This window comes from Centruroides vittatus, unplaced genomic scaffold (genome assembly GCF_030686945.1).
Source record: "Centruroides vittatus isolate TY-2023 unplaced genomic scaffold, ASM3068694v2 contig_651, whole genome shotgun sequence".
Taxonomy (NCBI): Eukaryota; Metazoa; Arthropoda; class Arachnida; order Scorpiones; family Buthidae; genus Centruroides; species Centruroides vittatus.
Genome location: NW_027122405.1, coordinates 2,607,637 through 2,624,180, shown reverse-complemented (window position 1 = coordinate 2,624,180; position 16,544 = coordinate 2,607,637). Strand labels below are relative to the sequence as shown.

Here is a 16,544-nt window from a genome sequence, read left to right as displayed (position 1 = left end):
TCAGAACTGTGCACACTGTGTTTCAGAACAGCACACAGTGTGTGCTGTTAGGACACAGTTACCCAATAGCAATTCCAAATTGTGACATTATATATGTAATGACACAGCAGAAAGCACACATGCAAGGATGACCAGAAATTAAAACACATCCCATGATTCATTGTTCTAATCACTATTAATTAGTAGCAATGTAATCAACTAATCAGTTAACATTATTGTTATTGTTATACAAACAATACCATCCAACCACCATTAACATAGTGTGACTGAAGTATGCCAACAATGATCCAGAAATATGTTAGCTTACTAAATATTTAAAATTTCATTTAAATATAACCAAGTAAAATATTTTTCAAAATTTGATTCCTGACACTACAAAAAATTCTCCGAGAATATATTATGAACAATATATAATAAACAATTTTAAAATCTTTGATCTTCAAAAATAAAGTTAAAATCCCAGATTTTAACTTTATTTTCCCCTCCAACATAGGTATTTCTAATTATTCAAAATTAAATATTTTTTTCATACTAATGCTAAAAAATGTTTAAAAGGGTTTCAAAATTTATCTTCTTGATTTCTAAACAAAATATGTTATTTTTAATTGTTTTTCTTTTTGGTGATGAAATTCTGTGATAAAAATCTTTTTATTTATAGATTTAATTCATAATTTTGCATATTATGATACATCTTTTAATTTTAAAATCTGAATGATTGCTGCATATATTAATTCTCATTCATAAATTTCATTCTCATATTTGATATAAGATAAATGTTTTGCACTTCATATGTTTCTGACATAATAATGTTTTAAAATATTTATTGCATCAGACAGTTAAAGAAAATTAATAGATAAAAGATAGAAAAGTATTAAGTATATTATAGTATAAGAGAATAATGCCTCTAAATCCCAATTCTAATCAAAATTAATTTCTCTGATAACCTTCAATTCTTGGACAATTCTTTTAAATTGAATGTTATCTGATCCCATAATCTCCCTCTGGTATTTATCTTTGACTTTCAGTCCTCCTGGGAAATTTGCATGAATCAATTTCATAGAGAGATAACATTGACAAAGAGTATAATGTATTGTAAAAAATATGAAAATCCTGCTGCATGCAATATTGAAAAATAAGAAAAACTAAAATTTTTAAAAATTTCCAAATTTTTTGTTTTGATAATTTTATAACCGATAATTAGAAAATTTGTCAGCTATTATGTTAGTGAGTTTTTATTATTAACAAAATAAAGTCCCATGAATCTGATTAAAACAAAACTTAGAATACATTAATTTTTAAGCTTTTCACTTGATTTATAAACAACAGAAGATTTATTAAAGCTTTTGGTAAATATTTTTATAAATTGTATTATATGTTGAAATGTTTGATTCTTTACATTTTATCATCTCTTGACTGATCAGTATATTATATCAAATTCCACTTGTTTATAATTAAACAAAATTTCAGATATATTATGTATGTTAAAGCACAGTTTAAACTTATTCTTCTGACAGAAATAGCCTTTAATATACATTCAAAAATTTTAAAATATTCAATGTATGGGAATAGGTGATAGATGTTTACACTGCAGAAAGCCTAAATTATTAATTATTTATTTATTCATTTTTTGTTTTAATAGATGTAATGCAGCACATCCTACAAGAAAAGTAGATCCCAAACATGACAAAGAAAGAGAGAAAACAAAAACAAACAACAAGAATTGTGGAGAAATCAACATATGAAAAAAACATGTTCTATTTCTCAATTGTCAGAAGAAAGATCACTGAGTAAACAAACTACTTAAAATCATGAATATATAGACTTCATTATCTAATAACTTGACACTTGTCAAATAAATAGAAAATTCTCTTGCAATAAACTTAATATTGAAAAAGTAAATCTTAGATCTATTAACAATTTACATATCTTCAAATGGACAAAATCGTTTTGTATTTAAAATGTTCTGTAGGAAATGGAAAATGGAAAAGAAAAAAATGGAGGAGCAAAATATGAATAATTTAAAGATAACTGAGAATTTTGAACTTAAACTTCTTTCAATTTTTCTTGGATTTCTATCACAACATATAGCACATATAATATTGATAAAAAATTTACACTTCGCTTCATTAGTATCTGCCAACTAAGTTGGTTTTTATCAGATCACTTTCTAATAAAGATGTTTTTGAGACCTTACCTAATATATGGTCACATACTTTTTTTAGCTATTGCTGAACTTAACTCTCCATATTATAACCAGGAAATTTGCATTAAAAATTATCAAAAAAATGTATTTTTCGTCCTTTGCTATGACTAAAATGCTTTTGTTTTTTACATACCCAAACAATGAATTTCATCAAACAGTCCAATCAATTACAGTTGGAAAGCAAATGTGCACATCACACTTGTTCTTAAATCCAATGGTTTTCAAATGGATTGTCATTTGTATTTCTAATATATTTAGTGTTGTTGCAATCTCTCAAATTATAAAATGCTTAAAACTAAGATTTGATGATTGTTAATTTTTACTGATTATTATCCTCATATTTTATCATTTATATCAAAATTGTTCTGGCAGAATTTTGAAAATTATTTTCCACAAATTCCTTGTAGCACATCTTCTCTTTAAACTTAACAACATATTTTATTGGCATTGTGACTTCCTTATTTCTTTTCTAGAACTTGTATGAAAATATATTTCAAATGCATTTTATTTTCACTTCTTTTAAATGCTTACAATATATTCTTTGAACTAATTAATTAATTCACTTAAAAATTATTTTAATTTCTATAAAAGTAGGTTAAACATTTTCCATTAGTTCATATAAAAGTATACAATACATTTATATAAATGAATGCCATATGAATATTATGATTATTACAATGTTATATAAACCTATAAGTAAATTTACAATTCATATAAATTTTTTGACAACTCAATAGTTCTTCCAATATCTCCCAATGGAATACAGAACAAAAAATTATAAGCTCAAGATCTGAATATATTCAGTTAAAATATCAAAGAATCTTTGATGTAAAAGCATGTAAAATGACAAATATTTTTTTCTAGATATTTGTTACATAATTTCCTGTTTCTTTCTCTATCAATATAAATCTAAGTAATGAAATAAAAATTAAATTTCCGGTGAATTTAATTTTTAATCAATTTATAACATTAAAAAGTAAATTATAATCGCAATTATTGCATGTAAATTTCTAGCTAATGTAACAACTTTTCATCGAGTTTCAATTAGTTTAATCATAACCACAAAGTCATTGTATTGTATTATATAAGTTATTTTTCTGAGATTCATTCTTTTATTCTTTTTAGAGATCTTTAATGCTTATTTCTTATCCACAATATATCCACATGCACAAAATTAGTTGCAGTTTTTAATATGTTAGACCTAACAATAAGATATTAAGTTCTCATTGTTTTGCAAACTTCATATACGTCTTGCATATTTATTGTATGTTTAAACTAATTAAAATATGCAAAACAGAAAAATATTTTCTCTCTTTTAAATAAAATGTAGCAGAATTTTACAAAAATTGATTTATCCTATGTTAAAATTAGTTATATGTAGTTGCATGGTCAGAAAATACAAAACAAGAAAAATTAATTCAAATATTATAATTATCCAGAAAATTTACTGTATAAGCAAAGTAAACCATTATTTATAGTTATAATATAACATTGTATTAAACTATTATTTTGACTTTCTTAAAAAATTTTGATTGGAATTACAATAAAATGTTGCTACATTTTTCACATTTTGAACGAAACTCTTTCTACTTAATTTAATTTTCTATTATCAAAACAGTTATTTATTTTATTGAAATGTTCTTTAAAAAAGTCTTCACAATTTCTCTCCCATATAAAATAAAAACTTTCTCAAGGTTTGAAAATTCTCAAAAACTGTATAAATCAATGATTGACAATTATATGATGTCAGTAAGTATATATTTTTCAATACTTGGAAAATGCATAATAATTCAAAATCCCTAACTAATGTAGATTATCGTCACTATTTTTCAATAAAATTCATGAATACAAATATCATAAAAAAGAATTTTTTAATATAGTTTTGTCTTGATATGTATAAATAACCTATACATTTTTAATAAAGTAGATAAATTGCATGTTGCAGTACAGTTGTGTTTAATGTAAGACATCATTCTTTTCATGTCACATTGAAACCTGGTACAGCCAACTTATTGATTTTGTTTTTATATAGGAAGTGTATTTTATATCCATTGGAATTCTATTTTCCACTAGACTAAACATTACTCACTGTAATATATATAGTTATGTTTTGCAATTGGTCAAAAATTATACTTCATATTAAATAAATATTTCAATATACAAAATATTTATAAAATTTTTAAAGCCTTCAAACATCCCCAAATCTATAAACTTAATTAAGATAAAAGAAAGTGTAAAAGAAATCAAAAGGAAAATTAGCCAATAAAATAGAATAAACCAATTTAACATTTACCTTTTGTTAACATTTTCTAAATGAGAATGTTATATCAGACCAAATATTAAATATGTAAACACTTAACTTATATTGAATATTTCAAAATTACCAACATTTATTGAATTTGTATTTATTTAAATATATTTTTAAGTTAGCTCTGTAATTTTCACTTTTAACCATATTAAATATTTGGTCTAATGATAATATTTGTGGTAATAAAAATTAAGCTCAGATAGAATGATTTTGATAGCATTTTTTTGGATAAACTTTAGCCTTTAAGCAAAATCAACATGATAAACTTTAACTAGCTAAGAAGTCTTATTTATTTTGCATTAATGTGTTCTAAGTTAAGATGCTATCTTCAAATTCGAATCTGTAATTCTATTCCATTCAGTATAAAACTTTATATTCTCATTTACAACACCAAATATACTATAAATAAGAAGTTGTACTGTCTTTCGGTGTTAAATTTATTCATTTGATGAATTAAACAAGTATTTTTAACATTTCAGAGTATTAAACAAGTACTTTTGACATTTAATTTTTTCATATGAGAAAGGCATTCTAAAATGTCAAAAATACTTGTTTAATTCATCAAATGAATAAATTTAATGCCAAAAGACAGTAGAATTTCTTATGTATACTCCATTCAAATTTGCATCTGAAAGTGAAATGTCTCAGCTTCAAAAATATTAATGCAAAAGTAAAATAAGATTTCTTAATGTGTTAAAATTTATCAATTTTTTTATTGTCAGGGAGTCCTAGAATGTCTCATATTCATTTTGTTCTTTAAAATCAATATTCATCCAAAAGCTGGCACTTTAACAAAGATTCAGCATGAATATTCAAATATTTTTATTGCTGACAATCAATTTTCCACTAAAACATTTTTACTTAATTTCTTAAAATCTATATTCCTAATATACACTATGTATTAAAGGCATAATAACATTCTCGTAGGTTGATTATCCTTCTCAGTGATTCTGATAGAAATTGTTGTATTAAACTTTATTTTAGCTATATGATTATTTTTATATCTAACTTTTTATTTGACAAAATATTTAGTGTATATACATAAATATGATTTTATATTTACGCAAATTCAAATTACTTTATTTAAATTAATATATTTTAATTATATCATTTCAAACTAATTTATTGTCTATTCTATTTTATCACTGTTCATCATTTAGTTATTTATTTTCAATTACGATAGGAAAAGTCTTGTGACATTAGATTTTCTCTGCCTCAATAACAATAAAACCCCAATTAAAATATGTAAAATATGGTGAATAAAATACAACAAAGCAAAATACAAATAATTAGTATAAAATTATAAAAAACAAAAAAAAAATTGTATAATAATCGTTTACAAGCCTTTTTGAAACAATAATAATCATCATGAAGTAAATATTCGGAACTATCTATATTTTGTAAAATGTGGTAAAAAATTACTTTTGAGAGAGAGATAATTTTAAAAAAGGTGTGTAAATGCTTGAAAAATTACAGGTATTACATAAGGGAACTTTTAAGCTAAACCAATCAGACAACACATAACCATTGTAGTATGGTATAACAATTGATCAAAATATTTTATATGATCATTAAATAAGAAAAGTCTCAATCTGGACCTAGCAATGTTAGAATGACTGATAAAAGGCAAGTTACAGAATTTATTTAAGGTGAAGTATATTTTATTAAGTTCTTTTGTGATTTTGTCCAAAAGAAAGGAGGCAGCCATCGACCAGATCATTATACAATCAATAAGAGACTGAAAATTAGTGAAGAAAATGGAATGCAAAACAATTTTAGAAAATTATTTGTTAAAACTATTAAAATTTTCTTATACTGTCATAGATAAATAAAAAAAATTGTGTACTACTCATATTTTGTTTCATATTTATATAACTTTTTATCTCTCTAAATGGAAAAATCAAAAAAAAATTATTTAAATTATAGTGTATAATTTAATTAAGAAGTAATAACTATTAAATATGGTATTGCTAATGCAAAATTATGTTAATGTTAGAGTTTTATAAGATATTACATATTAAACTTATTTACAAGAACAATTTTTTTAGACTGAATAAAAAACATTGTTTTCAATATAGAATCATCTTTTCAAAATTTGTAAAATAATTTTAAAACTATTGAAATTAGTTACTATTTTTACAAAAATCGTTTTAATGATAAAACAATTGTTTTGTTAACATACAATAGACATAGTTATATGAAATTACACATAATTAGAAATTGTGCATTATCATTTGACAGTTAAGTGTTTAAAATTATAATATATTTTACAGAAACAGACTAAAAACAAGTTTTAATAATAATACTGTAAAATGTATTAGATCTTTCTTTCATTTGCATATGATAAGAAAAACTGGGGAAAAAAATGTTAAAAATTTTGAAAAATTCTTGTTTTACAGATGTATAAATTTTATTCTATTTTTATAGAATATATTAAAATATTTTTGTACTTTCTAAATGTATTATAAAAATTTTTAAAAATAAGCCAGGACGACGAAATACAATAAAGAAAAAATATATTTCTCTTACAGACAATACATATAAAATGTGTCTTTACACTATACGTCCTTTGTCATGGAATTGTCTTATCGCTCAACAGTGTGAGAAGAGGACATATAGTGTGAAGACACATTTTATATGTATTGTCTGTAAGAGAAATATATTTTTCTTTATTGTATTATAAATATTATTTGTTATATATATGATAATGATATATAGTATGTATAAATCAATATCATTTAAATTGTAATATGTTTTATATGATAAACAATCATATGAACATTCCATTTACATTCATACTAGCAAAATGTGAAGATATAGAAATAACTAAATTTTAAATATAAGCTATTTACAATATGTAAATTTTAATCATAGCATAAATAATCCTGTAATAACACAAAACAATTCATAGACAAGATTTAATAAATTTAATTGATATATTGCATTAGTTTAATGTTTACAGATAATGTTTGGATCAACATTTAGTATAAGATTGTCAACAATTATCTGCCTATTGACTATCCATTGACATTTATAACATTTGTGTTATATTATGCCAATAATATCTTTGTATAAACATTAGATTAATTAGGTAAGTTTTGCTATTTAGGAATGTTAAATCAATTTATAATGCTTTTAAGATTTCTTTTTTTCCATTTTTTCATCTACAATGTCCAATAATTTTTTGATTTATCCATGTATTATGTCAAACAAAGTTTGGAAGCTATTAAAAATTTTGCTTATTTATCACTCAATTCACTAACAATTTTCATTTTTATGTAATATCTCCATCATATATATTTTTATTTAAATTGTTTAAAATTTTCTAAATAATTCTAAAATAAACAAATAAAATATTCATTGAATGAATAAATAGGTTCTATTTCACAACTTTTTATGTTTATATTTTATTCATTTTTGTTCTGACATACTATGAAATTCTGTTGAATCTAGAAGATTCAAACAATATTCCTTGCCTATCCACAAAAGTTAATGTCTCTAACAAAATGTGTAAGAAAGATGTACTGTACAAATTAATGCACCTTTTTTATATATAATAAGATGTAAGAGTATGTAGACTTAATATTGAATTTTGTTACTTAAAATTTGATTGCTTTTGATTTATTTTTATATTTATAACAAAATTACAGAAATCACAGTATAAATTTATATACAAATTATAGAAGGTGAAATTTGTAATTTGAGTTTTGATGCTTTAAGTAATTGAATTCTGTGACATATTATACTCCTTGATGATGTAAACAAATGCAAGACAATACCTTTAGGAACTTGACACAGTCCCAGTATTCATTTTAGCTATGTAGAAAATGGACCAAGTTAACAATTAAAGTACTTTGAACAGAGGAGTAGTTTGTATTTATGTGAAGTTGCTAAAAGTATTATGTTGCAATTATTAATTAATTTCAATAAAGATGATGATAAGCATTTTATTATTTTGACAATATTTGTTTGTGTAATATAAGTGAAATTATATTTTTAAATACTAAATTTATTAAAAATTTATTTAGAAATATAAAACTAATATTCATATTTAATATAAGGTTGAAATGTTTGTAAACATAAAAATTTGACAATAAGACTTAGATAAAAAAAACAGTTTTTAAATAATTGTTTTCTATAAAAAATTAATGTGTACAATTTCATGTGTAATTACATATGTTCATTATTATATCAGAAATATACTAATTCTAAATATTATTAAATAATCTACTGCCTTGTAATTTTGCTATTTAATTTCAAAATTTTAAAATTTAAATCATCATAGAGTAAATTTAATAAATGAATATGCGTCATCATTTCCTGATCAAATAATTTAGAATACATCCCATCTAATCAATAATAATAAAAAGTTGATAATGCTTTTAATGAGCTTCTATTTTCTATATTCATTGTTTATTATAAAATTTATATGGTTAGTCACCTTCTAAATTACACAATCTTGAAATATGAATACAGATTGAAATCAATATTGAAGTGTTTTAATGGTGTGCTTCGGGGTTTTTAATATTTAGCCATCTGCTAATAATTTAACATTATATCTAATTAATGAGCAACAAAACAATTACAAATCAACAAATAAATTCTATTTAAACTAAACTATATTTAATATTTTCATTTATTTATTTTAAAATTTATATAATTTAAAAAAATTTATTAAAATTTAAAAAAATATAATTAAAATTTATTTATTAGTATCACGTAACAATGATACTAATAAATAAATTTTTGAAATTAAATTACATTTTTTACCACAGTATGAAATTATTACATTTCTTAAGTTTGAAAATTAATTTTATACAAGTTGTCTAAATTATGATCTATCTATTGATTGTAATATTCAAAATATAAACACGAAGGTTATTCTTTAACAATAGCATAATCTAAAATTGTCATGTTTAAATATGTGATATACTGAATTTAACATAAAATATGTTATTTTTGTACTGATACAAAATTTTCCTTCAGTTGTATCAAATTTTATTATATCAATAGAAGTTTTAAAGCAATTCTTAAACTTTTATTAGGAAGTTTATAAAGTTTGTAATTCAATTGGAAACATTTACTACAATATAACAATATATTGTAATATTGACAGTTTGAAATTTTATTATTATTGTGTAAAATGGAATAAGCTAAATGCAGTTTAGCTATTTATTTGGTGTAAGTTTCAAATTCATTTAAATAAACAATATTAAAATAATATTTTTCATTTTTTACCTCACTTTTTCCTTGTTGTTGTAATGTTTTCTCTTTTGATCGTTCAGCTTCTCTATGACGAATCTAATCAAAATAAAGTTTTTAATAGATAACTTTCATGTAAAAAATACTTCATTTATTTAATATTCAGCTTTTACTTACCTTCTGAACAGCTTGTTCCATTGTTAAAAAGCCATCTCTTACCAACAACATTAATTGAAGTCTTTCCTCATCACCTAATAAAACATTTCCAGTTGGCAACCTAGGAACTAATAATTCAAATAATTCATTTTATTATATATATGATAAAATTAATTATAAAAATTTAAGTAATCAAAATTATTTACTTTTAGCATGTGGTTTTTGAGTTAAATGAAGTAAATGAGGTTTTCCTGGTTTATTAGAAGGTTTATCTTTTTTACTTCCAAGACTTCGAAATAATTTTCCTAATCCACCACGTTTCTTTATATGTTCACTGGAATCATCTTTACCTCCTTCAGGAAAAAAAGTATTAACTAAATTTTAAAAAAAGTGATCAACATCTATGTAGTTATTTTAGATAGAAAAAACAATACAGATTATATAGGTTTTTAGTTTTATGTAAATAAAAAAAATTATATAAGTTATATATTCACTGTGTTTCTAATGAACAGCACACTATCCATAATTTTTTCAGATTACAACTGTGCTGTTTATTAGAGGGTGACTAATATTTCTATTCTCTGGGAATTAGATATGACTATTATTTAAAAATGACTGTGAATGTAATAAAGTTACAATAAATTACCAGATTTTATTATTATTTGAACAACACAGCAACGTAACACACACACACACACACACACACACACACTTTATCACACACACATAAGATAAGAATGACAATGCTGAATAGAATGTGCAACTTTTCAGTTTACAATAGGCTTATCTTCCTCCATTAGACAGTGTATTTATTATTGGAAGGAACTGCCTATAAATTTTTTACTGTTGCAGTGCACTGTTTATTAGAAGGTGCTATTTTATTAAAATAAATATGGTATATATAAAATTTTTCCTATATAAATACAAAAAAAAAAAGGATTTATAAATCTTCAGTTATTTAATTGTTTAGTATAGCATTTACTACTTCAATAAGTTTTATTCTAGATTAAATATAGCTTGCAGTATTAATTATTGCATCATTATATTCTAACAGCTTACAAGTTAATATATAATAGATAACTTCATGACAATAATCCATTTAGGCTATATGTTAAGGGTTATTGTCATGGAGTTATTGCCATATATATGGATTATGGGACAATATATTTAATTTGATACATAAATGTAATAATGCTTTAATGACATATTAAACAAAATAAAATCAGATAACTCCATAATTACCTGATTTTATGTCATTGAACATTAAATATAAATATAATCATCCAAATTATCAAATTTTATTATAATAATTTTTGAGTTATATTCTTTTTGAAAAGTATTTTATTTCATTCTTATTAAAATATAAAAAATTAATCTGAATATTAAAATATATTAATAAAATAATGTAAAAGATAGAAATTAATTCAAAAACAACTCTTATCTTAAAACCAATGGAGTCAGATAAAATCTTTCTTTTTCTCATTTGTACTATATATGTTAGTACACGAAAAAATTAATCTCCACTCTTTTCTGACGCACGGAGGCTAGAAATTTTACAGTACTCTAATCTGTTTACTTAAAAACAAATCTGAATAAAATTAAAAATTAAAAATTGTAAGGCAAGCAGGTAAATCTTGAGAGAGAAAAAATTTTTTATTATTATTCATATTGTATTACCCCAAATGCATTTCACCGTAAACGGCCTCCTCAGTAGGGTTTTTTTCAAAAGTAACTTTGATGCAAGTCATCCAACAGCAACAGAATCATCATCCACACAGTGGCTACTTCGCATACAATCTTTATATCCAATTAAGCTATCCCAACTAAAATATAGTTTCTATTTATTAAAAACTGACTTTTGAATTTTTAACTTAATTCACAACTTAAAATAGTTATACCCTTAAAAACAACAAACAGCCTTTAATAATAATAAAAGATAAGAATCAGTCTTATTGATTGAAATGTTTGATTGTATATCTTCCATTCCAAACCTAATAACCGGTGCAAAACAATTACATTCTGGCTAACGTTTTCGGTCCCTCCACTGAGACCTTCCTCAAGCCTATATTTCTTCTTAAACGATCTTTTTCAAAACGATTTTCAAACAATCGAACCTTAAAAATTTTCCGTTATGCACGTGCCACCTGATTAAATCGAAAAAATCGAAGAATTCTGATTCAAAGCGTTGAAAAACATCCGTAAATCTTCCAAATCCTAACGCTTTAATCATATAACCAATCCTATGCTAATTAAGACCGCTCCATCATTCCTCTAAAAGTATCTTGCCATCCCTTTTATTACGATGCCATATAATTCTTTTTCTAACATTTTATCACTTTCACCAAACTGCCCCTCCCTTACTTCGTTAAACTTCCCATTCATTCATTTATTCCGTCTCGTCTTTTTGCAACAGGGCCTGCCAAGCCATCGATAACCTCATTTCATCTTTTGCGTTTATTGGCAGTGACGACTGGAACGCTTTACAAATTTCTATCTGTTCCAACCATCTAATATGCTCCGTATGAATGGTGGTGGCCAGCAATTTTGCAGCTTTAAAGTCCGGGATGATTTCCGGATCCGATGCATAAACCGTCAAGGAGGTGGTATTTCTCCCATTCTCAACATCCTTCTGGTGTTTTCTTATTCGAACTTCCATAGCCCTTTTGGTGGATCCGATGTATACCAATTCTCTATTACATCGATTATCGGCTAATGGAATAGCGTATACCCCCGGCAGTTTGTCCTTATCCGGTCTATCCTTGTCATTCCTTAGTATTTGGAATGGAAGATATGCTTATAGTCCGGTGTTTTTAGAGGAGTTTTATATGTTTGATTGTATTTTTAATAATCAGGAACATCAAATAAAGTTGCTTACAAAGTTTATTCACTAAATCTTCATATTACTTGTATGAAACTGATCACAATATGCATTTCAATAAAATTTTCTTTCTCTCTTTAGTTGTCTTTGCCTATTCAAGTATTACAGCAGTATATGGATGAGGAAGAATTTGTTGGTATCTGATAATTACTGATAGTGGGAGGAGGAAAGATGAATCTTTTATGACTCAAGATTGCAGCTATTGTTCATTTTTCACCTAGTCATTACAGAATTGTCTGAAAATAATTCCTGTGTATTTACAAAAGGTTTAAATTTCTCTACTGATCACATAAAGAGAGGGGTACCTTGATTTCTGATGACTGGTGATAATGAAAGGAGATCAAAACAGGCAAATTTTTGCTAATGTAATATTTGAAAAAAATGTCTACATCATGTGAATTCTCATTTAATGCGCACAATAGAATTTCTGTTATTTTGAGCAAATCCAACAAAATTGGAGTCGAACAACATTTCTTATACTTTATTAAAGACCACAAAAAACTCTAATTCTAATTATTAAGTACAGAATAAAAAGCAAAAGCAAAGAAAGAAATGAATGTATAAATTTTTAAAGTACAGATATAATAAAAGATATACATAATTCAAAAATATAAAATATTTCTAGCTACTGATCTCCTCCTGTATAACACAGTAGTTAGGTTCCAAAAAAGTGCCATGTTATGTGAATCTGTGCTATGCAAAACAAAGGACTAGTACAAAACGGGGTTAGGTTCCAAAAGTTAGCAAAAGTACACTATTCTTTTTTGTAATTAAGAGAAATATGTTTATTAAAGCAATCAATAATTAATTAACAGTCACATCAAAAGTATTGTACATTATTGTTAATTTTTTTCTTCACTGATAAACACTGTTAAATGAGAATATATCATTTTGATAATATATTGTCATCATTTGAGCATTTCTATTAATCTTAATCTTATGTATCAGCAACTTAATTTTTCTCTACTTTTTTCATAAAATCTGATATTTTCATTTACTTGCATTGCCTTAGAGATTTTTACAGTTTTATCTTTTTATGTAGTAACTTTTAATTTAATCTATAAAAACAAAACATAGAAAAAGTCTTTCAGGTTCATTTAGAGCAATATCACCAATGAAGGTAAACCTTGTTTATAAAAAGGGTAGAATAGGAAACTAGAACAAGGAATACAAAAAACTGTACAATCAGTTCTCATTAATTTAGGAAAACCAGAAAAAAGGCTCAAAACAACATAATTTCAATATTATAAAATTCATGGGCAAATATGAGACAATATTGCTTGAGAGCATGCTTGTTTGAATAAAAAAAATATCGAATAATGGTACTTGCACTTAAAAATTGTGACATTTTGTATGCTGATGTCTCTAATTCTCATGTATGAGAATTAAGAGACATCAGCATACAAAATTATTACGTAAAAATTTATTTATTACATATTTATTATATAAAAATTTTATATAAACAAAACCAAAAAAACTCTCTTTAATGATTGTGTGTAATGTGTTGTCAATATAAAATATCTAAGAATGAAGAATCAATAACATGTAATATTTTTATGTATATTATATAACATGTATTCATTATATAAATCTAGTTCAGTAAAAGGCCATCCTTGAATCACATATTAATTAAAAATTGAAAAAAATTGATAAAATTATTTAAAAACTAACAACAGATTATGACAGAATAAAGAATTCAAGAAAACACTTGAATTCTTTATTCTGTCATAATCATTATGTTCTTAAGTAAAATAAGTAAATTACTAAGGTAGGTAAGGTCATTATGTAAGGAAAAACAAATTAAGATATACACTAGTAGGCAGGGATGTCATTATATAGAGTATGGAGGGTGGATCACTCCTACAAAAGTCAAATATAATGATTTCAGTTGAAAAATATATCTCACAGTTGGGAAATGATCAAATGATACTGTCATAAACCATCACAGTTGGTCAGTCAGGAAGAAAATTTAATTATGTTTTAAAGATGTCTATTTTTTTTTTTAATATTCCTAAGATGTAAAATTATTTACCATATTTCCTCAATTAAGCCCCAAGATTCAATAAAATCTAGGTTGAAAAGCATGAGAAACACAAAGTTCTGCACTGTATACAGTAAAGTAGTTTAGAGTGTTGGGTAAGGAGTTTAACTAAAATGTTATCTCTTCAAATTATTAGGATTGATTAAAAATAAAACCCATTCAGGCCATGTCACATGGTCTAGCAATGACTTTTTTAACAAATAAAAATATATTCTGGCTTCCTCATATATTGCTTTGTTTAATTATGCCATGCCAATGAATATACTGTTTTGTTTGTCTTAATAAATTTACTCAAATGGGTTTCATTTGATTAATCTTTGTGTCTAGAGTCAGGTAGTACTTTCTATTCCAAAGTTCATGGAAACATTTTTTGAAATAAAATTATATATATATTGTTGAATATCAAGCATTGGGAAAGTTGCAATTGTGTTCATAAGTAAAGAACTTATCAGCTGAAGAGTAATTAGAAAAATTCAAACTGAAAAGAGATGGTAAAGATCTTGATTCTTACAATGACATCAAAGCAGACACAACTGACAAAATAATAATCAAATTGGAAAATACTGAATCAGGTTAACTATGAAAACAGTAATTATTTAAATGTTGTAGCTGTAGTTTGAAAATTATGAATAACTAATCCCTTTCTTTCAATTTTTTTACCCACTTATCTCCTGTTGCAAGGTAATAAACCTTACGAAATATATACATTTTAAAAGAAAACCCCTAGAAGTTTAATTGAGGAAATACAGTAGTCTCTAACATTTGAAGTTTCTTATTAATTTATAAACGGATGTTAAAAGTTCAAACTCAATGACACATTAGCTTATGCAAGCATATAGGGATATAGCCGTATCCTTTTTAAAAACGTCTAAATCCCTTGCTATTATTATTTTAAATATAGAATAAAGTACACAAGTATTAATCAGGAATTTTGGTTATGAGTCATCTATTTTTGTCATACACCCCTCCAAACTTATGACTGAGTGATGCCCATTGTAGTTAAAACATACATAAACTATTAATAATTAAACTGAAATGCTTTAAGCCAAACACATAACCAAATATTGCCAGATTTATTTGAATTATTATAAGGCTGTAAATTAATTAAATTACTGTGAAATTTAATTAATTTATAGCCTTATAATAACTCAAATAAATCTGGTAATGTTTGGTTGTGTATTTAAAATAAATAACTATTATGCAAAATAATAATTAATGATAATCTTTATATTGCAATAAACTACAATATAATATAGTCTTTATCATTTATTTTAGTATGTTTTTAAATTATATAATATAGCATTAAACTCACTATGATATAAATTGATATACAGTAATATAAGAAACATTTAGAGTATAATTTCTCATTTTTAATCAAGAAGTTTATTCACTTTTAAATAGTAAGAAGCTATTATGTAATTAATCTTATTATTATCTATAAAAATTTCTAAAGATAAAAATTAATTTACAAAAATAATAATTATGATAAATTTCATATTTTTTTGTAAATTAATTTTAAAATCATTTTGATTAAACTAATTTTTCAAAATAAATAAGTTTTTTCATGACTGAACTTTTATTTTGTGTTTAAGGAAAATTTGAGAGTAAAACTAGTCCTTTATGAAGTTTTTGTCTACAAGAATTTCTTTATATGATTAGAGCTAATATATTTTATCAACTAAAACTTATAATGAATATACAGTAGAATGCGTTACAATTACTCAATTTACAACCCCCCCAACACCAACTAGTATAA

General features: G+C 24.3%; 1 protein-coding gene across 2 annotated transcripts in view; it reads right to left on the bottom strand.

Moving 5' to 3' along the window:
• Positions 1–16,544, bottom strand: part of LOC136979908 (SAM and SH3 domain-containing protein 1-like) — a 133,647-nt gene that overhangs the window by 67,333 nt on the left and 49,770 nt on the right. For both annotated transcript variants that reach the window (XM_067275941.1, XM_067275942.1), the window contains 3 exons: positions 10,076–10,222; positions 9,891–9,997; positions 9,750–9,812 (listed from right to left, as the gene is read on the bottom strand). In XM_067275941.1, the coding sequence (XP_067132042.1) occupies positions 9,750–9,812; positions 9,891–9,997; positions 10,076–10,222 (317 nt within the window). The remainder of the gene's footprint in view (positions 1–9,749; positions 9,813–9,890; positions 9,998–10,075; positions 10,223–16,544) is intronic.